The following is a 24,745-nucleotide window of genomic DNA, read 5'->3' as shown; positions in this document are numbered from 1 at the left end:
ACGTGGCACCAAGCAGCAGGGCGCAGAGGTGGGGCAGGCAGGGCTGGGGTCTCACAAGTGTGCCTGCCGCCTTCCCCACAGGTTCCAAAATCCACGCCCAATCCTGAAGAACGGGGCACTGGCTCTCTGGGCAGGGCCTGAAGAAAAGAGCTAATGTAGACGCGAGCTGTGACAGTCCCTGGGCTCACGGGCCCTGGAGGATCTGTTGAAAGTAGTGGGGCTTGTAGGCTGCATGAGTGCTGGCATGTTTGCTTAATGAGACCTTGCTCATCACAGCTACGCCCATCTCAGGCTCCCGGGGGTCCTGGGGACACCTTGTTTCCTCCTGCTGGCCGTCCTCATCTGTCATCTGTAAGCAGGCTGCCCCTCCCTCCCTCCCTGGGACTCCCTAGAAGACACAAATGCCAGGAAGCATTGATGTTCCAGGACGCGCTGTCCCTCTCCACAACGGACAGCAATGGCCTCACCAGTGTCGTGAGCAGGCCAGGGTTTCCCTCAGAAATGGTTGTCAGATGAGCCTATATCCAAAGTATTCCTTTGTTCATCATAAATCTCAAAACCCTCTGAAATATGACTTTTTTTTTTTGGTTTTCTGCAATCCTCCAATGCTAGTTCCACTTAAAGTCATAACCAAACATTTTGTTTTCTCTTTGCTATCTCAATTTCCTAAGCATGCAGACCAACCGGTAAAGACAATGGTTTCTGCTCCCACAAGACGTGGGAAAGCCCTCGGAAGCCACTCCCGCTGACTGTTCTCTTGCACGGTCCCTCTGTCATGACACCCCCTCACCCAGGGAACCTCTCCCACCTTTCTGCTGCTTCTCCTGCACCTCCCAGGAAGAACCCTTTCTTTAGGGCTCCTCGCTGGGCGCCAGAGCCTGCGCTGCTTGGAAATGAGTGGCCACGAGGGTCAGTCCGTGGTCCCTGAGGACCTGAGGATACGCGGCACCCCCGCTGCGTGCAGATCCGCCTGCCTCCTCCGCATCCCCTTCAGGACACATGCCCGTCCTTCCTAAGGCCCCAGCCCAAGGCCCACAGGACCCTTGGTCAACCAGGCAGCCACACCCTCCACACTGACCACCTTCTCCTCACACGTTCCCTATTCACTGTCCCCCACGATCCCTCCAACCTGCCCTCACACCGTGGGGAAGGCAGTGAGCATCTGGGACGGAACCACAGGACAGACAGACAAGTCCTGGCCCCAAGACAGACGCACAGGCTCGTCTCCTTGCATATCTGTCAGTCACTGAGCTGGGTAACCCAGCAGTCCTCACCCCAAAAGTCCTCTAAGGAGCAGGTAGGGGAAAGGAGGATGGGGAAGAAAGCGGGGGTGTCTGCGGCCCACCACCCTCCTGAGGGAGGCCTCCCAGGTCACTCCTAGAGGAGGGGCTGCGTACCCACCTCTGCAGGCACGGGTTCCGAGAACAGAAAATCCTCCGTGTTCTCTGCATCCCCCACGACAGCCCCAGGAGAGGGCAGCTTGCGCACGGGCTCGGAGCAGGTGGCTTCTCCCAGCGTGCTGCTGTAGGCCGGGACCGGCGGGGGACCCTCGCGCTCGGCGCTGGCACCGGGAAGGACACGTGGCTCTTGGCGGAGATGGCCGGGCCTCTCCTCCTTGGCCTCTGTGTCCTTGGGGGTGGGGTCCTGCCTATAGCAGACCGGCAAGACCTTTTCGCCTTTCTCCATGGACTTGATCTGGCTAGGGGTCAGCGACTGGAACTCGGCCTGGGGCCCCTCCCCACGGGACCGCTCTGCATTGATCTTCCAGAAGGACGCTTCCTCTTCCTTCCAGCCAGCACCCAGAGCATCCAGGCTGGAAGGCTTGCTGCCCTGGGAGGGCCGGAGGGGTTGCGAGCCCTGAGAAGCTTTGGACGGTTGCCTCGGCTCGCTGGTGGAGCTACTGCTGGGCTCCTGGATGGATAAGGAAGAGACGCTGAACTCCATCTGACTCTAGGGCCGGACAGGGAGGAGAAAAAAGAAAGCAACCCTTAGAACCAACCGAACAACTGTGCCAGCTCGCACCCCACCACCAGCAGCAGCAACGCTGGCTGTTGTCCATTTGCTGGAACTTTCTTTTCTTTTAAATGTGAATATCTAATTGGCTTCATTAAGCCGTTCATGAGCTGGGCAGCGTCCTGTGCAGCAACTAAGAAGGGCGCTCCCTGGAACCTTCTGTCACGCAGGCAATTCCTTTCAGGACTGCCAGCCCACACCTGAAGCACAGCGGAAGCTCTGATTCCAAGACCCTGTCAGCGTCCACACTACAAACAGCTCAGAGACTCCTGAATCTCTGCTAAGCACCCACCAGTCTCCTCAGGATTGGTTCTAGAGCCTTCCTGACGGGGAGCTGCAGGGCAGGTGATTGCCCTCCGGGGAGGGTGCTGAGGGAGGGTGCACAGCCTGCCAGAACCCAGCATGCAGAGGGTCAACACCCAGCCCCCACACCCGCCTCTTTCCTCCCACCTACAGCAGCAAACAAGGGTGGAAAAAAAAACAACCAAGCCAGACCCTGCCTTCCTGGATTAAACCAGGAAAGTCAAAGGTGGGCCTGAGTGCAGAGCTGCAGAGACCTGAGCCCTCTTCCCACTGGACCCCCTCTACCAACCCAACCCCGCAACTTCACACCTACTATAGACTAAACTGTGTCCCCCGAATTCAAATGCTGAAGCCCAAACTCCCAAAGCGATGGTATTAGGAGGGGGGGCCGTTGGGAGGGGATTAGATTTAGAAGAGGTCATGAGGGTGGGGTCCCTCATGATGGGATTAGCACCCTTGTTAGAAGAGACTTGAGACATGATCTTTCTCCCCACCTGACAAGGACGCAGCAAGAAGGTGGCAGTCTGCAAACCCAGAAGAGGGCTCTAGGCTGGCACCCTGATCTCGGCTTCCAGTCTCCAGAACCCCCTTCTCCCCGCCATGTGCAGGATTTGTTACAGCAGCCGAGTTTTCTCCCTGGAGACGCTCTGCTCGGCACTGCTCCGTGCGTTCACCCCAGTCTTGGTCCTGTAAGCCAGGACACAGCTGCCCGCCTGAGGCCAGATGCCTGAGGGCAGGCAGGACCCCCGGCACAGTCCACACCCCAGACCCAAGAGCCCCAGGAACGCTTTCCATGACCCAGCGCTGCTACACACAGCGATCTCTAAAGATAAGAGTGCTGAGCTGTTCTGACCAACAAACCCTTAGATGGAATCGGACACCCTCTCGAGCAGGATACACTGCGGGATGGCTGCGCCCATGCCCTGTGGGACAAGCCCTGCCATCTCCGCCACTCCACACGCCCTGACAACGCCTCTTCAAGCCAAGTCCACACCCTCACGTCCCCCGTTTGTTTTAAATGAAAGTAGTTGAACTACATTATAGAAAGCTTGGGAATTGGAAAAAAGAAGAAAGTCATTGATAACCCTCTTCCCATAATCTGCATTTTGTATTTTGTGTAATCTTTTTCATATACACACTTTGAGGTTGGTTTTCTTAACGTATACAATTGTGGGTGTTGTTTTCTCCCTTAATCATAAGCATCATTCACAGTATTATACAGCCTTTATAACCATATTTTTAATAGGTGTAAAATATGAGGTGTGATCAAAAACCACAGTCAATGTTTAAATTAAAAAAAAGATTACAGTACATTGCCATTAATCCCCCTCAAAATACTCCCCCTCGCTTCGAACACACTTATCCCATCGCTCTTGCCACTTTCTGAAGCAGCTCTGGAAGTCCTCTTTCGTGAGTGCCGTTAGTTGCGCTGTGGAGGCTGCCTACCGTCCTGACTCACTGTGACTTTGGGGAAGAGCCAGAAGTCGCATGGTGCCAGATCCGGTGAATAGAGTGGATGAGGACACACCGTAATGTTTTTATTTGACAGAAATTTCTGTACCAGAAGCGATGTGTGACAGAGCCTTTCCATTGTGATCTTAAAACACGGTGAATGCTGCTGCCGATGTCATCCAACAGAACGGCAGGGACCTTCAATACCAGAAGCAGTGTCAAACCTTAGTAACAGTGTGTGACAAGCTTCAACTTATTCAGTGCAGTCGGGTGTGAGCTACAGTTGACAGGTGTGTTGTAAAGTGTACCATAAATCATCCTCCATCATGACAATGCTCCGTGTCACACATCGCTTCTGGTATGGCAATTTCTGTCAAATAAAAACATTACCGTGTGTCCTCATCCACTTTTTCTTTTCTTTTTTTTTTGAGGGGGGAGGGTGCAGCTCATAGTGGCCCATGTAGGGATCGAACTGGCAACGTTGGTGTTATTAGCACCACGCTCTAACCAACTGAGCTAACAGGCCACCCCTATCCTCATCCACCTTATTCACTGGATCTGGTATCATGCAACTTCTGGCTCTTCCCCAAAGTCAACAGGATTCAGGACGTCGAGGCAGCCATGACAGCACAACTAAAGATACTCATGAAAGAGGACTTCCAGAAGTGCTTCAGAAAGTGACAAGAACACAGGGATAAGTGTGTGTGACTCAAGGGGAAGTATTTTGAGGGGGGTTAAGGGCAATGTGTCTTTGACTGCAGTAATTTTGTTCTTATTTAAACATTCACCGTATTATTTGATCACACCTCATGCCTCACTGAGGAGCTGTCCCGCTACCCACTGAACCACTTTCTTACCAATTTGCTATTTCTAATCTCTGTTATTGTAATTAAAGTCGTCTCAAACATCTTTGTGCACACAGTTCTGCCCCATTTGGAGTTAATTTCTTCAGATAGACTTCCAGAAGTAAAACATCAAAACACAAAGGGGCCTTTTTTTTAATGGTTCTAGGTGCACATATTCCCTACCATACTTGCTTTCCTGGAGTCGCCCCAGTTCCTAACGCCACCAGCTTTCCACCAGGGCAGCGTTATCAGTCACGGCTCCCATGTCACCACTGAGTAAAATCGTTTAAAACTGATTGTGTTAACTTAAATATGACACATGGTTCTTTATTACTTTAATCTATATTCCTTCACTTAGTAATGGTTGATTCAGGTCTTTCCAATTTTACAAACAGCCCTCGCCTGGGTGGGCACAGACATGTTTGTGAGGACAAGGGTGCAAACATTGCTTTTCCTGTAGGAACTGCAGGCCCTGAACCCAGAGAGCTACAATGTTCTCAGTCTGAGACTTCCAGAAGCCCGGATTCTGGTGGCCACACGCCTCCCCTCCCAGGGCCAGTGAGATGACAGGGCCACGAAGAACTCACGTTCATATGGCAAGCACCGGCTGCCTCAAAGCTCAATGTTGTAAGAAAGAAAACCCAAGAAAAAGCCATCCACGCTATGGCTGTGCCAGGTGCTGTGGTTCAGTACAAATGCAAACGACCGGAAGCATCCAGGGCACTTTTTGTTGTTGTTTTTGCTGTTTTTAAAATCTTTTCTTTCTACAAATGAAAAAATGGAGGTTTGGAGCAATTGAGTAAATCATTTAACCTCAACCAGGGTTGAGTGAGCCCAAGGCCTGAGGCCGAGAGGGGGCCACAGCACACAGGAAACGCAGGGTCACCAGGGGCGACGTCCACATGAACAGCACAGAGCCTCGTATGTAGCAGGATTCCTGCATGTCAAATACCTAATTTGACTTTTAAAGGATTATTTCTTAGTGAACCATTCCCTATACTCTGGCTATCTTCAGATTCCACAACAGAATGGAACAGCTACTGTGGGTACAGAGGGGATGGTTTCTTTAAATAAGCAAATTGCTAAAAATAGCTCAAAGTGTAGACCAAGATTCAGAGAACAGAGTTGACTTTGACCTGGAAATTGCATGTGACAAAGGCACTTAAGAGTGAGAGCTTCGTCAAGCCCCAAGCTTTTTTAGGATCAGCAATTTCTCCGGTGGGGAATCTCTGCTTAGAAGCCTCTGGAAGGCGAGGCTGAACATGGTCTACGTGGAGGGCAGCAAGGGGCCGAGCCAGGGAAGCTGCAGAGACGGCGGCCAGAGTGGTCACAGGACTGCGTTGGGCGCTGTTGAAAGGGCACTTAACTGCCTGTGACAGCCTCAAACAGAACAAAGGCTGTTCCCATAGCTCCTTCGGCATGTGACAGCTCCTCAGGGGAGGGTGTCACCTGGTTAGAAGTATGTACCTGGTTTGGGGAGCTTTGGTGTGAAAATGGGGAAAACAAGCACTTACAGAAGAAAAAAAAGTCCCAGCATATCCGCCCCTAAGTCTTTTTCCCTTGGCATATGTTGTTTCTCGTTTGGCAAATAAAATACGACTGCAATCTCCTTGATCAGCTGTGCTGGTCCGGGTCTCCTCCCCATTGCTCACCCCAGAGGAAAAGGGTTTATTTGTACTGAACACACACACCTGTGGGGAAGGAGCCGGGAGGAAGGGAGAGGGGCAGCCGGGGATCTTTTCTCCTGTCAGGACCTCGTCTTGCTCGCTCCAAAAACTGCAGCCCCCAGGGACCTCGTGATGTAAAGGTGCCTGAGCATATGGACCAGGGCAGAGTCAAAAGTGGCTCCAAACTCACTGCAATGAGGAGCAGTCATACCTGAGGGTCATCTGGAAGGGGTCCCTTTCACTTGGGCTCCCTTGGCCATTTCACTTCCCTGACTCGACCCCACGGGGCTATCTTCCCTGCGGCCACGTGCCCTCTCATCCTGGGCGGCCTTTGCTCGCTGAACTGTCTCCCTAAAGACGCCCACCTCATCCCTGTGGCCCCCTTGATGCCCAACCAAGGCGCTTTCAGATGTGGCCACTCCAGTCCCCTGCCTCCCCTCAAATCTGCTCCTCAGTAACCACAAAACCACCCGCCAGCCTGCACTTGGGCTTTTTCCTCTTCTAGTACAAACGGAATGATCATCACTGTTACCTGCTGGGCTGCTGTGAAGGTTACCTGTGCAGGTGCCCTCAGGGTTTGAGAACAGTGCCCGGCACACAGGAAGCGCTCAGTGAACAAGCCAGTCTGCTCTCCTGGTTGTGTAGTCTGAGCTCAGCTAAGCTCCACGTCCGTGATCACGGTCATGAGGGCTCCCCGCTGGATGTAGGCTCCCTCACACCTTCCCCTGGTCACTAGGGCGTGGCATGTGGTGACTGTTCCCATAGCCGGGACAGGCAGGCGTCGTCCATGCAAGAACAGAGGAGCTGGGGTGAATGCACCCTGCATCTCCTCTGTGGGTGCCCAGTGTGGGCCGAGGAGTCGGAGCTGTGAATCTCCTCACAGGTACTAGGCTCAGGCCACGGTCCTGTCCTGGGGACTCTCCCAGAGGGACTGTGACCTACTCACCTTCTCCCAGGCCTCTGAAGGTCATGCCATGCTGCAGGTTGTGAGCAACGGCCCTCTGACACTGGGATACATCAGTGAACAGGGGGACAACCCAGCCTCATGGAAGTGACAGGGTATCAGAGGGACCCCATTGGACCCCGCGATGAGTGCAGGAAAGTGGAAAGACAAAGTTCTAGGTGGAATTTTCTTATTTCTGGAGAAAATGTCTTTTCCAGGTGTGGAGGGAGAAAGAGCTCTTGGGAAAGGAGGTGCCGCCAGCCCCGTTGCACAGCGCGGGGCCACAGCCCAGAGGAAGGACGCTGCGTGTGCAGAGCAGCTGATGGTCAGCGCACTGCGGCCATGTCGGAGTGGGGGCTCAGCTTTGTGGCCTTAGATCACCGAGACTGGCGATGGGGAGTAAATAGGAAGCCCTCTCCGGCCCAGCGATGCCGACTGCCCCACCTCAGTGTCCCAAGCGCCAGCTGACGTCCCGGCGGGGTGTGCCGGGAGAAGTCGGCCAGCCCTTGTGGGGAACTGGGTCTCAGCTGGCCACGTCCGTTCTAAAATCAGAAAGACCACAACTGAGCCCAGTATCTATTTTTACGCCCCACTCACTAGAGAGGAATGTGTAAAATTTCAGTAAAGGGGTAGTACCCGCAGCCAAAACTAACTGTTGGACTTGGCAGCCTCAGCAGATCCAAACTGTTGAACAAAGGCTGCAGAAACATTGTCAGAAGACACAGTGGCTTACTGGCGCAAATCCTAATAAATTCACAAACCATTTAACATGTACTTTTCCCACCGCCCCCTCCAAAGAAGGGAGAGGACGAAGAAGACGGGAAAATACCAAGAACTTTAGAATCATAAAATTAGTACAAGTGACAGACACCCTGACGGGGAAAAGGCAGTGACTGGCCACTGGAGACTAGGGGTGTGGGACCCTCTGCACAGGTGGGGGGGTCTGGAAGACACTCACCCGCCCCGAACCCTGAGGCGCCCAAGGACCATATTTGTACCAGGGAGCCCAGGGGCCTACAGAGCTGGGCAGACAAGTGTGCTAATCCCACCAGGTCCCCAGGCCCATGTGGGGAGCCCCATGGCAATGTGAGCCCCAAGAAAACCCAACAGAGACCCAACAAGTGGTGGGTGTGAAGGAGCCCCACCCAGATCCTGGGTTCATGATGTTTGGGGACAAGTGACAGTCTGCCCTCCAGCACCTTGTCATCGCACAGGGACAAGACACACCAACAACACAAACGTGTCTGTACTTATCCCATCACTTCCCAAAGGAACATAGTAGAGGTACAGTGCCCGACGCTGCCACTCAGAGGCTGTGCACGGCCCTGGGCCCCACGTCTGCTCCACACGCCTCACTTTATGCCTCACCTGTGAAATGGGCTGCTGTGAGGATTAAACAAGGAAATGGCGGGAAGGTGCTCGGGGGGAGGGCTGCACAGGCGGGCACGTGGAGAGCTGCTCAGCTGCAGTGTGGTGGGAGTCACAGAAACTGGACGGGCACCGGTCGGGGGGTAGGCCAGACCTTCACAGACGGTTGGGTGGAGTTCGGGCAAGAGCTAAGAGGATGGCCGCCGAGGCAGGAGACAACAGAACCTGTGGGGTGAAGGCAGCCCAGGGGCTGCTGGACACGGCGAGGGAGACCTGACAGCTGGGTAGACCGCTGGGTCTTGTTGGGGAGGGTTGGGGGGCTCCAAGCTGTGCTGGGGGGACAGCGCAACCCCATTACTGTGCTTCTCAGAACCCGCTGGCAGTGAGGAGGGACAGCAAGCAGAGCTTGGAAACGAGGGGACCCTCTACTGTGTTTCCCTGAAAACAAGACCGCGCCGGACCATCAGCTCTAATGCATCTTTTGGAGCAAAAATTAATATAAGACCCAGTCTTATCTTATCTTATTATATTATGTTATGTTATATTAATTATAAATTATATTACTTATATTATATTATATTACATTATATTATATATTACATCATCCGGTCTCATACTAAGCAGGAACAGTGACACTGACCCTAGGGGTGAAAGTGCAGGTCCCTGAAGCTTCTGAGCTCACTTCTCTGCCCGAGGAAGGGGCCGGAAGTCCTGCCCACTCTGGGGATGGTCTATATTGGTCATCAGAGATGTTTTGGTACCAAAGGAATCAAGGAACTGATCCCCACCGAGCGTCCATACTGTCCCCAAATAGGCAGCTGACCTCAGGTGAAAGGCTAGGGGAGGCAGGAAGGGAAAGGCCACACAGCTTGGGGGAGGAAAACAGGGGGAGGGGTGGGGTCCCCAGTGCTAGGCCTGACCAGCCGGCCTCCACAGGCATCTCCTCGAAACTCGCAGCCCAGCCTGACTGAGAATGCCAAGAATCCGCCTTGCTCCCTGCCTCCCCTCTCTGCAGCATTCCAAGTGCTGCGTTTTTTCCTCTTGAAACATCAGTAGCATGAGAGAGGAATCCACTGCGGGGTCCCAGGGGCACCCTCCCCCCAGCACGCCCGCCAAGCTGACAGATGAGTGGGAAAGGTGCTGACCACGACCACCGGCCAGGCTGGGGCCAGCAGCCTCCCTGAGCCTCCCTCCCATGACGGAAGAGGAGGAGCGACAGACGGGCTGGGCCAGTGTGGGAGGAAGGCGGGGCCAGGCAGTGAGGATGGGGACCAGACGGGGCAGGTTCCCAGAAGCCGTTGCTACAGAGACCACTCTGCGTCCATCCGTCAAGGGCTCTACTGATGAGGTTGTGCTCCATGGGCCCCCAGGCTCCAGGCCCCAGCACTGTACCCTCGGTACCTGCAGGTGGAACCACAATGGGCTGGCCTCAGGAAGGAGCCCACAGAGATGCAGCCATTGGGCAGAAACCCCAAAACCCCGGGATCCTCAGCTCTGCCACAACCACTGAGACCTGGGTGGGCTTACCCAGGCCTCTGCTGGCCTGACGCTGGGCTGACAGTCAGAGCCGAGCAAGGGCCGGGCACTCACTCAGTCGACACTCAGGCTGCTGAGCTGAGGAGCTGGAAACAGGCGTGACATTGTAGCCCCAACGTGCGTTACGTGAGTGGGGACAACAACTGAAGGAGAGATTGGGAGGCTGAACCTTTTCTCCTGCAGGAGTTTTGTCACCAAATGAAGCTGTCCTTTCACAGAGCTGCCTATGCTTTGTGCGCTGGGTACAGTGTTAGATTAAAAACAACCACAAACTCTGCGACTCTCCGCCGAGAGCTGGGGTCTATTCCCTCACACCCGAATCAGGCTGGACTGTGCGTTGACTTGACCAGCAGGACAAAGTGGAAGGGACACTGTGTGGCTGCCACGCCGGCCCAGGGTACCCTTCTACCACCACAAAGAAGCCCAGCACTGCTCGCTGGACACACGGCCCAGCCGACGGCCAGCACCAAGCAGACAGAGAAGTGAGGTTATTTCAGAGGAGCGAGCACCCCTCGGGGTGTCAGGTGACACATGAGCCACCCAGGCAAGGTGAACAAAAGAGCGGTGGCTGATCCCTGAGACTGCTGACCCCCAGGATCATGAGGAAATACCATGGCTGCTGGCAGCCAGGGTGCTGTGGGGCCATCTGCTACATTAGCATAACTGACAGAGGGGAGGAAGGTGGCAACTGGGGGACAGTGAGCAACGGCATGCGGCACGCGAGTCTCCAGTCCTGCCTTTGGAGGTCAGGCCACCTGCCCTGGCTGAAGCCACCTCCGTCTGCAGCTCTCCAAAGAGGCTCTGACCAGGCCTAAGGCAGCACGTGACAAAGCCTGGGAAGCAGGGGGCGGGGTGCTCTGAGCCCAACGCTGATGTTGCCTTGTGAAGGCACAGGTGTGGGATAAGCTCCTGTGCTCTCTGGAATGCTCTCCACATGTCCTAACACTGTGATCTCAAGAGATCAAACCAAAAGGTGAGGACACAGAGCCCAACAGCTCGTGAAATAAGCTGGTTTTCTCATCGAAAGGAAACGAGGACTGGAAGCGAGAACTCTGTTTTTACCACGTGGATGAAGGTTAACATGGGGCCCATCGTAAGGTGGATGTACGGAGCCTCTCAGTTCTCCAGGTTCCTAAGAGGCCCTGCTGGCATCTGTGGACAATCAGCACCAGCACAGTGTGACCCATGCGGACCTGCATTAGCTGTCCTGTTCCCAGACCTGTTCAGGCACCTGTCCCTACCCCGGCCCAGGGTCTGAGCCCCACCCAGCAGCTGTCCCAGGCAGGCACCGCCCCACCTTGGCCTGGAATGTCATCTGCACAAGTTACTAATACACGAATCACGCCATCCCACAAACAGCTGATTTGGGACCACGTCACCAGGTGAAGTCTTAAGAGCGTAGGTACTCTCCTGGGGCACACGATGGCTTAGGCGTCAGGACATTTTCATGACGTATTTTGACTTTTCTGTCTTCATTGCTGTGATCTCATCAAACAGAGGGCCCAGCTGAGGAAAATCTGTCCTTCCCTAGCTGAAGCCTGGCCCAATGTTTTATTTTAAGACGCAGGTCCCTTGCCGACCCTCACTGCTTCGCCGCCGTCTGACCAGCTGCACCCTCCTCAAAAGCCCCCCAAGAGCCCATTTCTACTGGAAAGAGCAACTGTGGGAACAGAAGAAAATCCAAGAACCGAGCCCTTCAAGCGCCAGTGCCTGAAAGCCCTGTTCCAGGCACAGAGTCGTCTTTTATGAAAAGAAGCTTCCACACCCAGCACCGAGTGCTCTAGAACTCAGAGAATTCTGGGCTTCTCCCTTCTTTTCCTTGGTTTAGACACATCTGCTTATGGTCATTTGGCTGCTTATTAATGCACTTCTATTGTGGCAACGAGGGAGGATGGGGAAATGACTTAAAATCAGTCAAGCCTGATGCTCTTAAGTAACGCTAGCAATAATAGCAATAATAATAATGAGAAATAACTGGCAGGCCAGAGTTAGTGACCCCAGTTGGGCTGTATTAGCGAACACAAGTGCATCCAAGGGCGGTTTCAGCTGCACATGGTACGAAGCGCATTCCCCTTCCTCTCGCACCTTAGGGCCAACTCTTCCCGGTAACTTCAATGGCACTGCAGTCTTGTCTCTGCCGGTACCTCTCTCTTCTTCCTGTCCCTGATGCTTTCTGATTTCATTTCAATGAAAGCAGCTTTTCCCCTCTCCCCGCCCCCCAATTTTTGCCTTACAGTGTGGCCTTACTGAGCCCCCTACCAAGGTGCTCGGTGTGGTGGGCAGAGGCAGGAGCAGAGGACAGCTGGGAGCCCCGGGCGATCACACACCAGTGTCCTCCCTCCACCACCACCCCCTCCTCTCCTGTCCCACCAGCAGGGGGCTCATCACCTGCAGCCTGGCAGTGGGACGGCTGCCTTCTGAGTCCATTAAAAGCTGAATGAACGAACAGTACGTAATGATGGAATTCTTTTTAAAAGGGCAAACAAATCTAAATTTAATCCAACTTACCCTTGTTTCCCAAGAGAAAGGGGCAGAGTGCTCATCTTGCCAAGTTATATCCTGAAATAAAAAGAATAAATCTGAAATCCAAACCCAAACACCCCATGCAAACATCCCCCAAGGCCACGGATGAACCAAAATTTAGGAACAATCCCAACTCCTGGTTTGCAACCAGTCTGGTGTTTCGCTGCCCTGTGAAGAACCTGCTGACCTTCTTAGTGTGGCTGCACCCTACGTTTCCAGGCACGCCCCTGCCCGGCCAAGACAGACATGGATGACGGCCCGGGAGGCCCCACCAAGGGCTCGATGATGGGAAGGCCGGGTAGAAAGGGGAGGGGGCTCGAGGGCTCAGCCCCACCAGTGATGAGCCAGGCGGCCACGGGAAGATGACTTGGCCTATCAAGCCTCAGTTTCCTCATCTGCAGAAGGAGAATCACTCTTCCCTTGCAGGGTTGCCACGAGGACTAAAAGGGCTAAGATAATAAAAGAATGCCAGGCAACGATCTGCCGGTCAATGCCAACACATCTGACCCCTTCCTCCCCGTACGCCTACCAGAGCTCTGAAAGGCATTGATCAGCAAAATCAATGAAGAAAATGCCAATTTAATGCAGCTGCCTAATTATAATGAGAACACTGACATCACCCCCACCCTCACCACACAGGCAGGGGAAAGAGCCCTTTAGAACAGTGACTGTGGCTTTGACCTTGGATCCATTATGTCTGCACACTGGTCTCGACAAATGACAGGGAAATGGCCTTTCCCTGATGACGGCTTCAACCCCCCAGCTGTCTTCTTGGGCCAGCAAATGTCATTTCTGTGCCCAGCTTCTACTGGGGATATTTTTCTGAACCAGAAATTGGGACATATTGGGTGACACAGATTAAAATGGAATAAAATATTTTAAGTTGAGACTGTCCTTCCATATAGTACCCCAGGTAAATTACGTCTTCTTCCCACCCCACCCCCAGGCACTCCCTGCTGAACTGGGTTCCCTGGCTCTCTCTCCTCTACAAGGCAAACCGTCTGCGGACCAGCCTGCTACCTTCAGAGCCAACTCCGTCCCAACTCCTGAACCCCTGAGCTGGTTTGCATGTCTGCTATCCCTCCTGGCTGTCAGGCAAAACCTTAAAATAAGAGGGAGTGTGGGTCACTTCCCTCCCGTTTGGAATTTCAGTTAAAGCCAAGTGACTTTTCAATTTATAAACTTTGTCCCTCCAAAAATGGAAACAGGCTGCCTGGAGGAATGTGAGTTACAAGCCTCTGTGACCAGGAACCTCCCAGCAGAGGCCGCAGGCTCCTGCACCCGTGTGTGTGTGTGTGTGTGTGTGTGTGTGTGTGTGTGTGTGTGCGCGTGCGCACGCATGCATGCACTGGGGGATGGGAGTGCACTTGTGCTAAATGACCTGAAAGTTCCTACAATTCTATGATCTCAGGACCCTGTAAGTTCCTCTTAGAAATAACAGAACAAGATAGACGTTTTCAGGGGGGAAAAAGAAAGGCGGCTGATGGAATATAAATTTCACTTATTCTAGATTTGAACCTGTGGGGAAAAAGTGAAGAGAATTCAATTGCCAACTACACAGTCCTTCTACCCAGAGGTGGGACAGCCCAATGGCCACCTCAGTGGACAGAGAAAGCACGTGGACATTTACTGGGCAGGCAGGGGCAGGGAAGGGGGCAGGACCACTGGGCAAGGGCAGGGCACAGCAGAGCTGCACTCCCCTTACAGGTGCTATGATCTACCTTCTAAACATTAATTATGCAGCTTGAGTCCCTTTGAAATCTTCAAGGACTGAAATAATATGGTTTTTGGCGTTGGGAGGTGAATGAGTATAAGATGGGGCTTGGTGAGCCTGCAGTCTCCGGTGGTCGCGGCCCATAGTAGCTGAAATTCCAAGGGGTCAGAGACAGACAGAAGGTCACTGTGATTTCTCCCCAACATGGTGTCAAGAGTTTTTTGTTTGCTCCAGCAAGAAACTGAGTCAAGGGGCAAATTCCTTAGATTTCTGCAATTCTGAGCTCGTAAAAAATAATAAAGTGCTTAAGAAAAATAAACATGCCAAACAAAAATGTGATTGAAGTTCTGATGTCAGCCACTGGCTGCACACTCCGGCCACAAACAGCACCGACAGCAAGAACAGGCTCCCAGGCAGCTGGAGTGGCACACCATATACGCACACACAAACATACGCTCGTGCGCACACACATACCCGTGTACACACATGCACACACACATGCGTACAGACACACACAGACTGCTCTTTCTTCTACTCCCATGATTACCAGAAGCAACCAGAACCTCGACAGTCACATGTTTCGGTGGGGTTGCTTGGAAGGCTCCTGCACCTGCCCCCGGGGCCTAAGCACAGAAACACATCTGCTACTGAGACCACAGGGCACCGGGCAGGCTTCACTTTGGCCAAGAGTGAAATCCTGTTCCACAAGAGCCACCCAGACCAGAGATAGCACTGCATCTCTTCTCTGGAGCACTGCACGGGACAACAAGCAAAGGGGAAGCCACAGAGGGCCGTGGGGCACAGCCATGGGCAATTACCAGAGGCCAGAGCACACGCGGCAGGCTCTGCGGGTGCCCATGCGGCTCCGAGCTCTGGGGTGGACACGCACCAAGTGTCCTTCTCTACTGTGCGGTGGCCTGAGCTCTTGCTGTTGTCTGAGAAATGCTCTCCCCACAGCGTCCCCTCATAACAGAGAAAGTATTTCTAAAAATAAGAATCCACACTTGCTGCCCGTAGTCCTGGAATGTATATTCGCAGGAAAGCTCCAGCACTGACGACGACCTGGTAAGGAAAGGGCGCCAAAGCGCTCTAAGACTTCTGGGGGCCCCAGACACGCGACTGTTGGAGGCTGCAGCAGTGTGTGCGGGAGAAGCTGGCAGCAACTCATCACGACTGCGACATTGATGGCAATGTCCTCCACGTGCACTTAAAAATGGCGAGTGGTCAACTTTATGTTACGTATACTTTACCACAATTTAAAAATCTGAAAAGTCTACATACTGTGTGATTCCAACTATATGACGTTCTGGAAAAGGCAAAGCTGTGGAGACAGCAAAAGGATCAGGGGTTGCAGGGGTGAGAGGGAGGGAGAGATGACCGAGCGGAGCACAGAGGGCTCTGGGGCAGTGAAAAGCTCTGCACCAAGCTGTGGCGATCGGTGCTTTTCTCAAAACCTGTAGAATGTTCACCCAGAGGACACCCAATGCCAACCCTGGGCTCCAGGAACAGTGTAGTGTCAGCGTGGGCTCCACCACTGTAAAGCGCCCCCGGTGGGGTGTGCTGACAGTGCGGGGTTGGGTGCCTGTGGCAAGATGGGGGGTGGGCTGGAAGTCTCTGTACTTTCCACTCGGCTTTGCTGAGAACCTGAAGTTGCTCTATTTTTCCAAAAAGTGTGTCCCTCCCCAAAAAACAACCCACAAAAATAATACATATGCAAAGCTCATCATCTCCTAATTAGTACATTTCGCTACTGTCCACGCTCTCGAGGTTATCTGCATCTACTGCTTCTGTGAGATGGAAAGTGCGTCTATCACACTACACGGTGGTGTCCTCTCCCCGCCCCACCCACCCCACCGGCTCCTGGCAGAGTCACCTGGGGGTTTGCACTCAGGGCGCCTCCACCTCACTCCCCTGGAGCCGACCTTACACATTTCCCAACACACTTCAGCTGCAGCCAATTCACCACATTCTACATTAAATGTAATTTCTGCAATTCAATTTTTAAAGGATTTTGGTAATTTTGCTTTGGAAATTATTTGGTTACAAGTAACTCCTCTATAATTGGCTATGATTTCTCTGTAAAAGTCATGACTACTTCAAAAGTATTCTAAAATAAGAAACTCTGGACTTCAAATTAATTTCAAATTTCAAACATGGTGAAATTTTATAAACATTCACCTTTCCGCTTAACAAACGTTGAGTAGACAGCATTTCTTCTTTTATACCTTTCTTTCCAATCTTTGGGCCAGTGAACTTTACTGTTGCATCTCCAGCGTGTGGGACAGAGACAGCACCTGTGGGTGGCACTGTCTGCAGTGGGTGTCCCTTAGGTCCCCCTCAGGCCCCGAGAGAGGAAGTGGGGAGCGTGGGATTTCTGAAGTCACCTGTGAGGTCTCACCACACAGAGCCAGCAGACAGGAAGTGGCCCTCTCCTGTAACAGGCAAAGACTTGCTTCCGCCATCCCCTACAGCCCCCCAAAAGCTTCATCTACACCCCAGGCCTCCCTGAAGAACAAGTTAGGGGTCTTCCTGCAGCCTCAGCCTGAACAAGATGCCAGCTCTATGGTGCACCTGTCACAGGTATCCAGTGGGAACAGCCTCCTGCCCTGGGCCTTACTGGATTGGGCTCACACTGGAACTGTCCATAGACATCAGACTCAGGACGCTGAAGGGTACCCTGAGCCTAGCAGTGCTTGGGCCCGGCTGCAAACCAGAATCACCTGGGGTGCTGTCGCAACAGGCGGAATCTGTGGGTTCCACCTGGCTTAGTTTTACAGAACCGACAACTCCCTAGGTAATGCCCGCGTGGCCATTCCAATGGGCAGCTCATCTGTTTGGTCCTTCACAGGATGCCTGACTCCCTCTTCACATCGGAACACCTGGCCACACAGCCACACGGGAGGTGCTTGCTGACCCCACTTCTGTCTGCCAGGCCACACCCCGGGCAGAGGTGCCCTCCATCAGTTCTACTAGGTGGCTGTCATCATCCCCAAATAAGGACATCTCGTAAACCAGCACTGGTCCAGGCTGCCTTCGAGAGAAGCCCAAGGTTTTCTGGGCCAGCTCTCACACCCTCCTTTGGAGCAGGCAAAATCAGGGCTCTGCATGTTAGTGCAACCAACCACCGCAAATGAACAGTCCCCTAGTTTGCTGTAAGCTTCCAGCGTAATGAGAATCGTGTTTCCTTCTCTTCTTCCTGGCATTCAGAATAAAGAAAAATGACTACAACTGCATCTCCCATGACAGCACTGCCGGACTACAGTATGTAACATGCAGGAAACACTCCTGTCCGGGACACTCAGGACATGGGGCACAGCTCGTTAATGCCACCTCCCACCCGGGAGTTTCTGAACGTTAGAATCCCAACCGTGATGCGCCCCGGAAGTACATGATCTTTCTTGAGTGACTCAGAGCAGCGTCAGGATCCCAGAATATTGCAAGGTGCTCACTGGAATCATAAATTGTCACTGCGCTCCCGAAATCCGAAAGTTCAGCGAGTTTCTCGTTGCTAGATGGTGGCATCTTGGCTTACAGGCAATTAGTTTAAACTGAAATACTATAAGCTAGAGAAATAAGAAATAAGGCACAGCCTGCAGGAGAGGGACAGACACTCTGCTAGGCTGCTGACTATGTCATCCCTCTAGTGACGTCAGACAGTGGAATATTAGGCGGTGCTAAAAAGAAGAAGCTTTCAAGCCACACGCACATTTCTAAGTGGAAGAGCCAGTCTGAGGGAGCTGCACACTGCGTGCTCCCAACGGGACGAGCAAACTGCTCACGGCTTTGCTTCCCGAGGGCAGTGAGATGCTCTGAATGACGCTGTGGTGTGGGTCCCTGGCAGCAGGCGTCTGTCCAAACCCACAGAACGTACCGCCCCGAGCGTGGCCCTAACGCCAACTGTGGACTCTGGGGACAGCGACGAGTCCGCGTAGGTTCACCAGTTGTGATGATGTATCCTCTGGTGGGGAGGCTGTGATCACGGGGAGTCTGGGAACTCTCTGTACTCCCCACTCAGCTTCGCTGTGACCCTAAAACTGCTCTCAAAAATACATTTTACGAAAATGGGGCGGGGGAATGAGGAAGAGTCATTAAAATATGCGTACGCTCTTTTTTACTAACTGCTTATTCGTAGGGACTATTGCTTATCTATTTATGGAATTGATGCTTTTGCCTTTAACTTGTAATATATTTAACTCTGCTGAGATAAGAGGGTTTCCATAAGTGGAAGGACAGAACTGCACTTCCAACAACAGACGAGCGGCCGTGACTGAGCTGCAGGACAGTTGCACGCAGGCGTCCACAGACACGGGAGCAAGCACATGGCACCAACATGATAATAATGGCAGCAGACGTGTGTGGGGGAGAGCCTCAGCAATGAGCAGGAAAGCAACCAGGAAGTTTAAACACACAGGTCGGGTCTTCATCTTTTTTTTTTTTTTTTTTTTTAGAAACAGATAATTTTTCCAGTATTAAGGGAATCTCTTGCATAAAGTGTAAAAGTGACTCCTGTCAATTAAATGGTGACTCCAGACCAGGAAACATACTTTCCAGCTCTGCCCCCCACTCCCTGCCTGACAGTGAACTAGTCATTTAATTTCTTTGTAACAGCTGTTCCCTGGCAGCCATGGAGCCAGCCTCCCACTCAGCTCCTGGGGCTCGCCCGTTAACATCTTCCTCCCCAGGAGCCCCAGGGCTACAGGGTACCCGGCAGGAGCTACTCTGGGCACAGAATCACAGTGTGCCGGGAAAGCCCCTGCGAGAGGCCCACAGCCGCCCCCTCACAGCCGATGCAACTGGATCTGGCACCGCTCGGGCTCAGAAGCCCAGGTTCAGGGACGCAAACAACCACATCCACCCTGTCATCTTTTCTAAAAACATCCATAGATCTGCAGAGGTGGGAATCATCATTATACATTCCACCTTCCTTAAAAAAACAAGTCCAGAATACTGAGAAAGTAACTCTCAAATTTCCTTTTCGTTTTTCTGCCAATGGCTGAAAAAGGAACAGGCCGAGCTGCCAACGTGGCAGGGGACGAGGGCACCTCCCGGGTCACAGGCCCGTGTCAGAAAGCCATGTGTCCAGCCAAATCAGATTTAACAAAGGGTTAACAGTGCAGGAAAGCTCTGGAAGGACGCTGGTGACTGCATCCTAATGCTACTTCTGTGCTGTTTGGAGCTTTTAACAGTAACATACAGGTGCATGACTTTATAAACTTATAATTAGTTTATTTTAAAAAACAAACACCTACACTGGCCAAGCCTAGACCCTAAGGAGGGAGGGTGAGGCAGGCCCTTTGTGGGCAGTCCCAAGGATGCCCAGTGGACGAGTGGACAGCAGTAAGATTAGCTGACCTGGGGCATTCCACACTGACCCCAGGCCTCCTGAGCCACCAGAGCCGAGCCGGGTGGGCTGCAGGGCTGGGGTGAGCGGGGGCCTTCAGAGGCCTGCAGGAGGAGGAGCAGACTCAGGCAAGCGTCAGGGAGTCAGGGAGGCCAAGACTCGGCCCCCCAAAAAGGAGAAGGCCAAAATGAGTAACAGCTGCCAGCATGCCCCCTGGATCCTGCAGGAGGGGGAGGGACCCAGGGGACACTTCCACCAGTAGCTGGTCCAGCTAAGCTGTTGAAGGGGACAGAGCTGTCCAACTCTAAGGCCTTAATACTCCGGGTTCTACAGCTCGCAAAATGCAGATCAGGGTCCCCCGGGCTGGAATACGGAAATACCACTCATGCCCAGACCCACCTTCTTACACAGAGGTTAGAAGAGACAACTGCTGAAATTTCCAGGGTCACCCACTTATGGTCTGTTTGGAGCCAAGAATGTGGCAGAGCTCAGAGCCCTGTAACTCTCACAACATACTCAGATGCGGCTCCATTGTGGCAAGGCGTCTGGGAGTGGGGACTGGCAGCAGAACAACACATTCCTAAAAATTCAGGGTATTTTTTTTCCTACGTGGTAAGAGGTAGCAGCAGAAGCAGGCTGGGGGGAATCTCTAAACCCTTCTAAAATGCAAACCTTCATTGCCCAAAGTAAGCCATTGTTAAAACTTTACTGCTGGAGGAAGAACAGCAATCGAGAAGCACAGGGACAGTCTGGCTGTTAAAAGCATCTATTTGCAAAAGTGCTGTAACTCAATGTCTGTGTCTGCTCCAAGGCAGGCCTGCCAGCCTGAGAGAAACCTCCGAGGCCACTCATTTGGGTGCCACCCTAGGAGGGCAGCACCTTGCTGCCTTTCTGGGGACATGGCCGTGACTGGGCTCCAGGTGTGAGACTCCAGGGGCTCTGCACCAGAGAGATGGCGGGGGCAGGAGGGGCTGGTGGCCTTGCCCTGAAGCTGTACTGAAGTCACAAATTCACATGGGGGATTTTTGAAGGAGCCACTGAAGATAATGGGAAGACTAAGTACTCCCAAGCGAGAATGCCTCTAGTTTCTAATATACAATAGGCTTGGGAGATGTATTTGCTGAACTGAGTCCCAAGGTCGGAAGACCTGAAAATCCAATAGGCCGTCATGGCTTCAAGGCTAGTCACCCGCAAGGCCGGTCTGCGCCTGGTCTTCTCCCTTCACAGATGGCGAGGGCAAAAGACAACACATACATGCTGGTCCTACAAGAGCAGTACCACTGCAGAGGTGATTCCCCATGTGGACTGATCCCTGACGACACTCGCGGCCACCAAGAGCTAGGACCATCAATATGTAACCAGGCTTGTACTTGTCTGTCCTGCAAAAGAAGAACTAGATGATGGTCACATTTGGAGGCTATATTTGTATGATCTCACTTAAAATGTTGTCATGTGAAAAAGAAAAACCTTACTGGTGATGGGGGAGGGGGTCTCCAAAGAAACAGGCCACGTCCTTGTCCTTCAGGTAGCTGAAAGGAAGGCACCATCTGAGGCTGGTGTGCCTGCTGATGAGGAGACAGGCCACACTGCACTGTGGACACAGCAACCCGCGGCTTCAAATATGTGCCCCAGGCAGGTCACCCGGGCCAGCAAGGCAGGGAGACTCTCACATGGCCAACTCCAGGCTTAGTGACAGCACGAATTTGTTTATTCCATGATAGTCAGTGATTTTCATAAGTGAAAATGGAGAGATCAGCTAATAATACTAATATTCTCTCAGCAGCAGCAACCATCTTTAAGCCCGTAGGCCTTTCGTATGCATTATTACGTCCACTATCATCCTGTTACCGTTCCCACTGCAGAGGTGAGAAAACCGAAGCTCAGAGAAGCTAGTGATTTACAGCCGTCAAAAGGCCAGATGAGAGGAGTCCAATGCAAACCCAAGACTGATTACAAAGCCCAGACTTGTTCTCTCACTCTATTACAACCTTAGCATACCAGGCAGGGGTCCTTCATCTAAGGATTACCGAGGCCCACCCCTGCTTATCGTCTGAGGATAGACACTAGCCAGAGCAAGAGCTGAGGTTCACAGGGAGCAGCCATCTGTCAGAGGGCCGTAGGGACGCCAGCTGTGGTCAGGCTGGCCAGGAACGGAGGGCCTTGGGCAGCATGCTCCACTCTGTGCTTGGCTGTGGAGGCCCCTGGGATCACATCAGAAGACAGATCAAGTGGGAAGAGACAGAGTGACCTACTCAATCTGGTTTAGGGCCCTTCTGAACAAACCTGGGGCCACCTATGAGGACTGCTCTGTCTAGCAGCCTTCGGGTCACCCCCCACTTGTCCTTATCCATGGCCCCCTGTACCTGGGGGCCAGCCCTCCTCCTGGGCATGAGACTACTGACTCCACTTTGGTGCCAACCTTTTGCCAGGTCTGGGGTTGCATGTTAAACTCCCTAGTGCCACTAAGCCAAACAGTGACTGCAGGCAAAAATATGCCCTGGAAAGTGTTCCACGGACCTCTCCTCAAATTCAGTATCGCGGTCTCTCTGCCATCCATGCTGAGATTGGTCCAGAGGCATTCTGGGGCATGCTCTCAGCCTGTTTTGCAAAACTGAGTTCAGTTCTGAAAAACAGGGCTGGTTTGGTCCTGGAAGGATATGCTGGTACCACAGTGAACAGTTCCATTTGCTTTTAAACTACACTGGGTATGCCAATTCAGAAACAGCTCACTTGAGCCCAGTTAAGGAATCAGAGTACAAAATTCACTTGGCCACATCTTTCCTCATCAGTGACAGTGGGCCCTTATATGGCATGGGCTTTTGATGATAAGCAGGCCTGTGGATATTATTAGCCAGACACCAAACTAAGGAGAACTGAGTCACTGGCTAACATGTGTAAGTACAGTACTTACAGGTTTATTTCCTCTCGTGTTTATTTCTTCCTGAGTTTTCCAAAGAGAAGCTGCCTGCATTTTCACACCCAAATCTGAGTGCAAACCCTGCAAATGTCTTTAGAGAGACATGTATTTGCACACTGTTTGAGTTCTAGAATACATTTAAACCTATATTTTCGTCTCTCCAGCTTACCACGCCCTGTTTTTCCTGGCAAAGCCTTCAGAATTTAAAGTCTAATGGAGACTTTTCTTTTGATTCAGTCAGAATAAAGCACTGCTGGCAGCATGTTTCTGTCCTTTCAAACTTCCCTCACATTAAAGTGGGTTTACGACCACAAACATTTTGTATTAATGTGTCAGCACACCCAAGCCTGAAAATCAAACTTAAACCTCATTCTTAACTAGAATTCCTCCCACAGTCCACAACTTCCTGGGAGAAGCTCTGCAAGCCCAGCCCCTCCTCCCTGCAGCCTCACAGCCTTAACAGGGGACAATCTCATTTTTGTACTTCTCCCTCCTTTTGTCTTGGCCCCTCATGGCATAAGTTGAGTTTGAAATGCCAAATAAATACAGTGCAAAATCTAATGGCACCAAACAGATTTTAGTTAAACACATTCCAGGAAAAAGACCCCATCTCTCAGCAGTACAGAACACTCAGGCCCCTGTGACTTGGAATGAGTCAGACCCCAGGTTTCCCTTGTACAGCTGCAATATTTCTTCCTTCAGTGACCACCCCTCTAAAAGTCTGGGCACGCTGTCTAGGTCAGAGACCCAGACTGCCCTTAAACGGACCACGTCTTGCTGGAGCTCATTAAACTTACCCCTCAGTTTTTCGGTGGAAAAACGGGGCGCTATGCTCTCCCAAAACAAAGCTCCATACACTTCGTGCTCACTCAGGAAACGTCTTAGGGCTTTGGCTTTCACCTCCTTATCGTGGAAGGCACTTCTTCCTTCTAGTTATCTTGCTTGGCCATGTCACTTTCCCCATACAGCTCACAAGTATTAATGCTAATACTAACGTATATAATTCGCTGAGCGCCGTCCTTGGCAGGCATGGGGTGGGTATTAGTACCCTCGGTTTGCACGGAGGGAACGGAGCTCTAAGGGGCTAAGCCACCCACGGCCATCCAATAAGTGGATTAGAATTCAGGCTCCTCGGCTTTCAAGTCCTGCTGTTTCCGCTTTGGTCGGCGTCGCTCAGGGGCAGCTGCCTCCAGCGGCGGTGCGGCCCAGCGGAGCAGGTCTGGACAGAGGGTCCTTACCGACCTCCCGGCGACTGTCGCCCAACTCCCGGGGAGCGCCCACCACGACCTCCGGCTCCGGGACGCCCCTCCCACCCACTCCATCCCCATCCCTGCGGCTCATCCCCTGCAGCCCCCGCCACCGCGACTCCGGGCGCGACTCCACTCGGGCAGGTCCCGCCCGGCCGGGGCGCCTACCTCGTCCCCGAAGCGCACCACCTTCTGGCCGGTGGGTCCGCGCAGGCCGGGGAAGCGCGCGAGCTCCGCGGGGCCCCCGGGCTCCCCGGGGGCGGGCGGCGCGGGGACGCTCGGCCCCACCAGGCACCGGTCGATGATCTCGTCCTGCTGCGCGGGCGGCAGCCGCGCCCACTCGGGGCCGTACTTCTCGCGGATCTTCTCCTTGTCCTGCATGATCTTCCTGGCCATGGGGCTCAGCGACGAGAAGTAGGTGAAGCGCTTCCGCTCCCGGTCGTCCAGAGGCCGGTTCCCGCTCATGACGGCCGAGCGCGAAGCCGCGATCGCCGCCGCCATGGACGCCATGCCCGGCTGGCCGCCGCTCCCCGCCCCGCGCCCCCGCCCCCGCCCCCGCCCCGCAGCTCGGAGCACCGCCCCGCCCTCGCTCCGCCCCGACCCCACCCCGGACAACGGCGCCCTTCCGGCTCGGAGCCCCGCCCTCCGCCTCCCCCCACCCCCGGGCGAGCTGTCCTCCGCGCCCCCCCCCCCGGGGACCCCGCCTTCCGCGCCCCCACCTCCCGCTCCCGCCCAAGGGGACCCCTTCTTCCACGCCCGCACGCCTGGGAACTGCGCCCCTCGCGCCCCCACCCCCGGGGGACCCCTCCTTTCGCGCCCCCACCCCCGGGAACCCCCGCCCTCCGCGCCCCCACCCGGGCACATCGGCTCCCGTTC

General features: G+C 53.4%; 1 protein-coding gene across 3 annotated transcripts in view; it reads right to left on the bottom strand.

Annotated features, from left to right (window-relative positions):
- The window catches only part of LOC308493360 (uncharacterized protein C1orf198), a 29,794-nt gene extending 5,387 nt beyond the window's left edge, over positions 1-24,407 (bottom strand). For 2 of the 3 annotated variants that reach the window (XM_081039403.1, XM_081039405.1), the window contains exons 1-3: positions 24,038-24,407; positions 12,636-12,686; positions 1,402-1,950 (exon numbers count right to left, since the gene is read on the bottom strand). In XM_081039403.1, coding sequence (XP_080895529.1) covers positions 1,402-1,950; positions 12,636-12,686; positions 24,038-24,379 — 942 coding nt within the window. In that variant the 5' untranslated portion in view covers positions 24,380-24,407. The remainder of the gene's footprint in view (positions 1-1,401; positions 1,951-12,635; positions 12,687-24,037) is intronic. The other variant, XM_081039404.1, reaches the window with a different exon arrangement.
- Positions 24,408-24,745: the final 338 nt, after the last annotated feature.

This window comes from Rhinolophus hipposideros (genome assembly GCF_964194185.1).
Source record: "Rhinolophus hipposideros genome assembly, chromosome: 26".
In the NCBI taxonomy this organism is placed as follows: Eukaryota; Metazoa; Chordata; class Mammalia; order Chiroptera; family Rhinolophidae; genus Rhinolophus; species Rhinolophus hipposideros.
The sequence above is the reverse complement of the archived record's forward strand: the minus strand, read 5'-3'. Positions and strand labels throughout refer to the sequence as shown.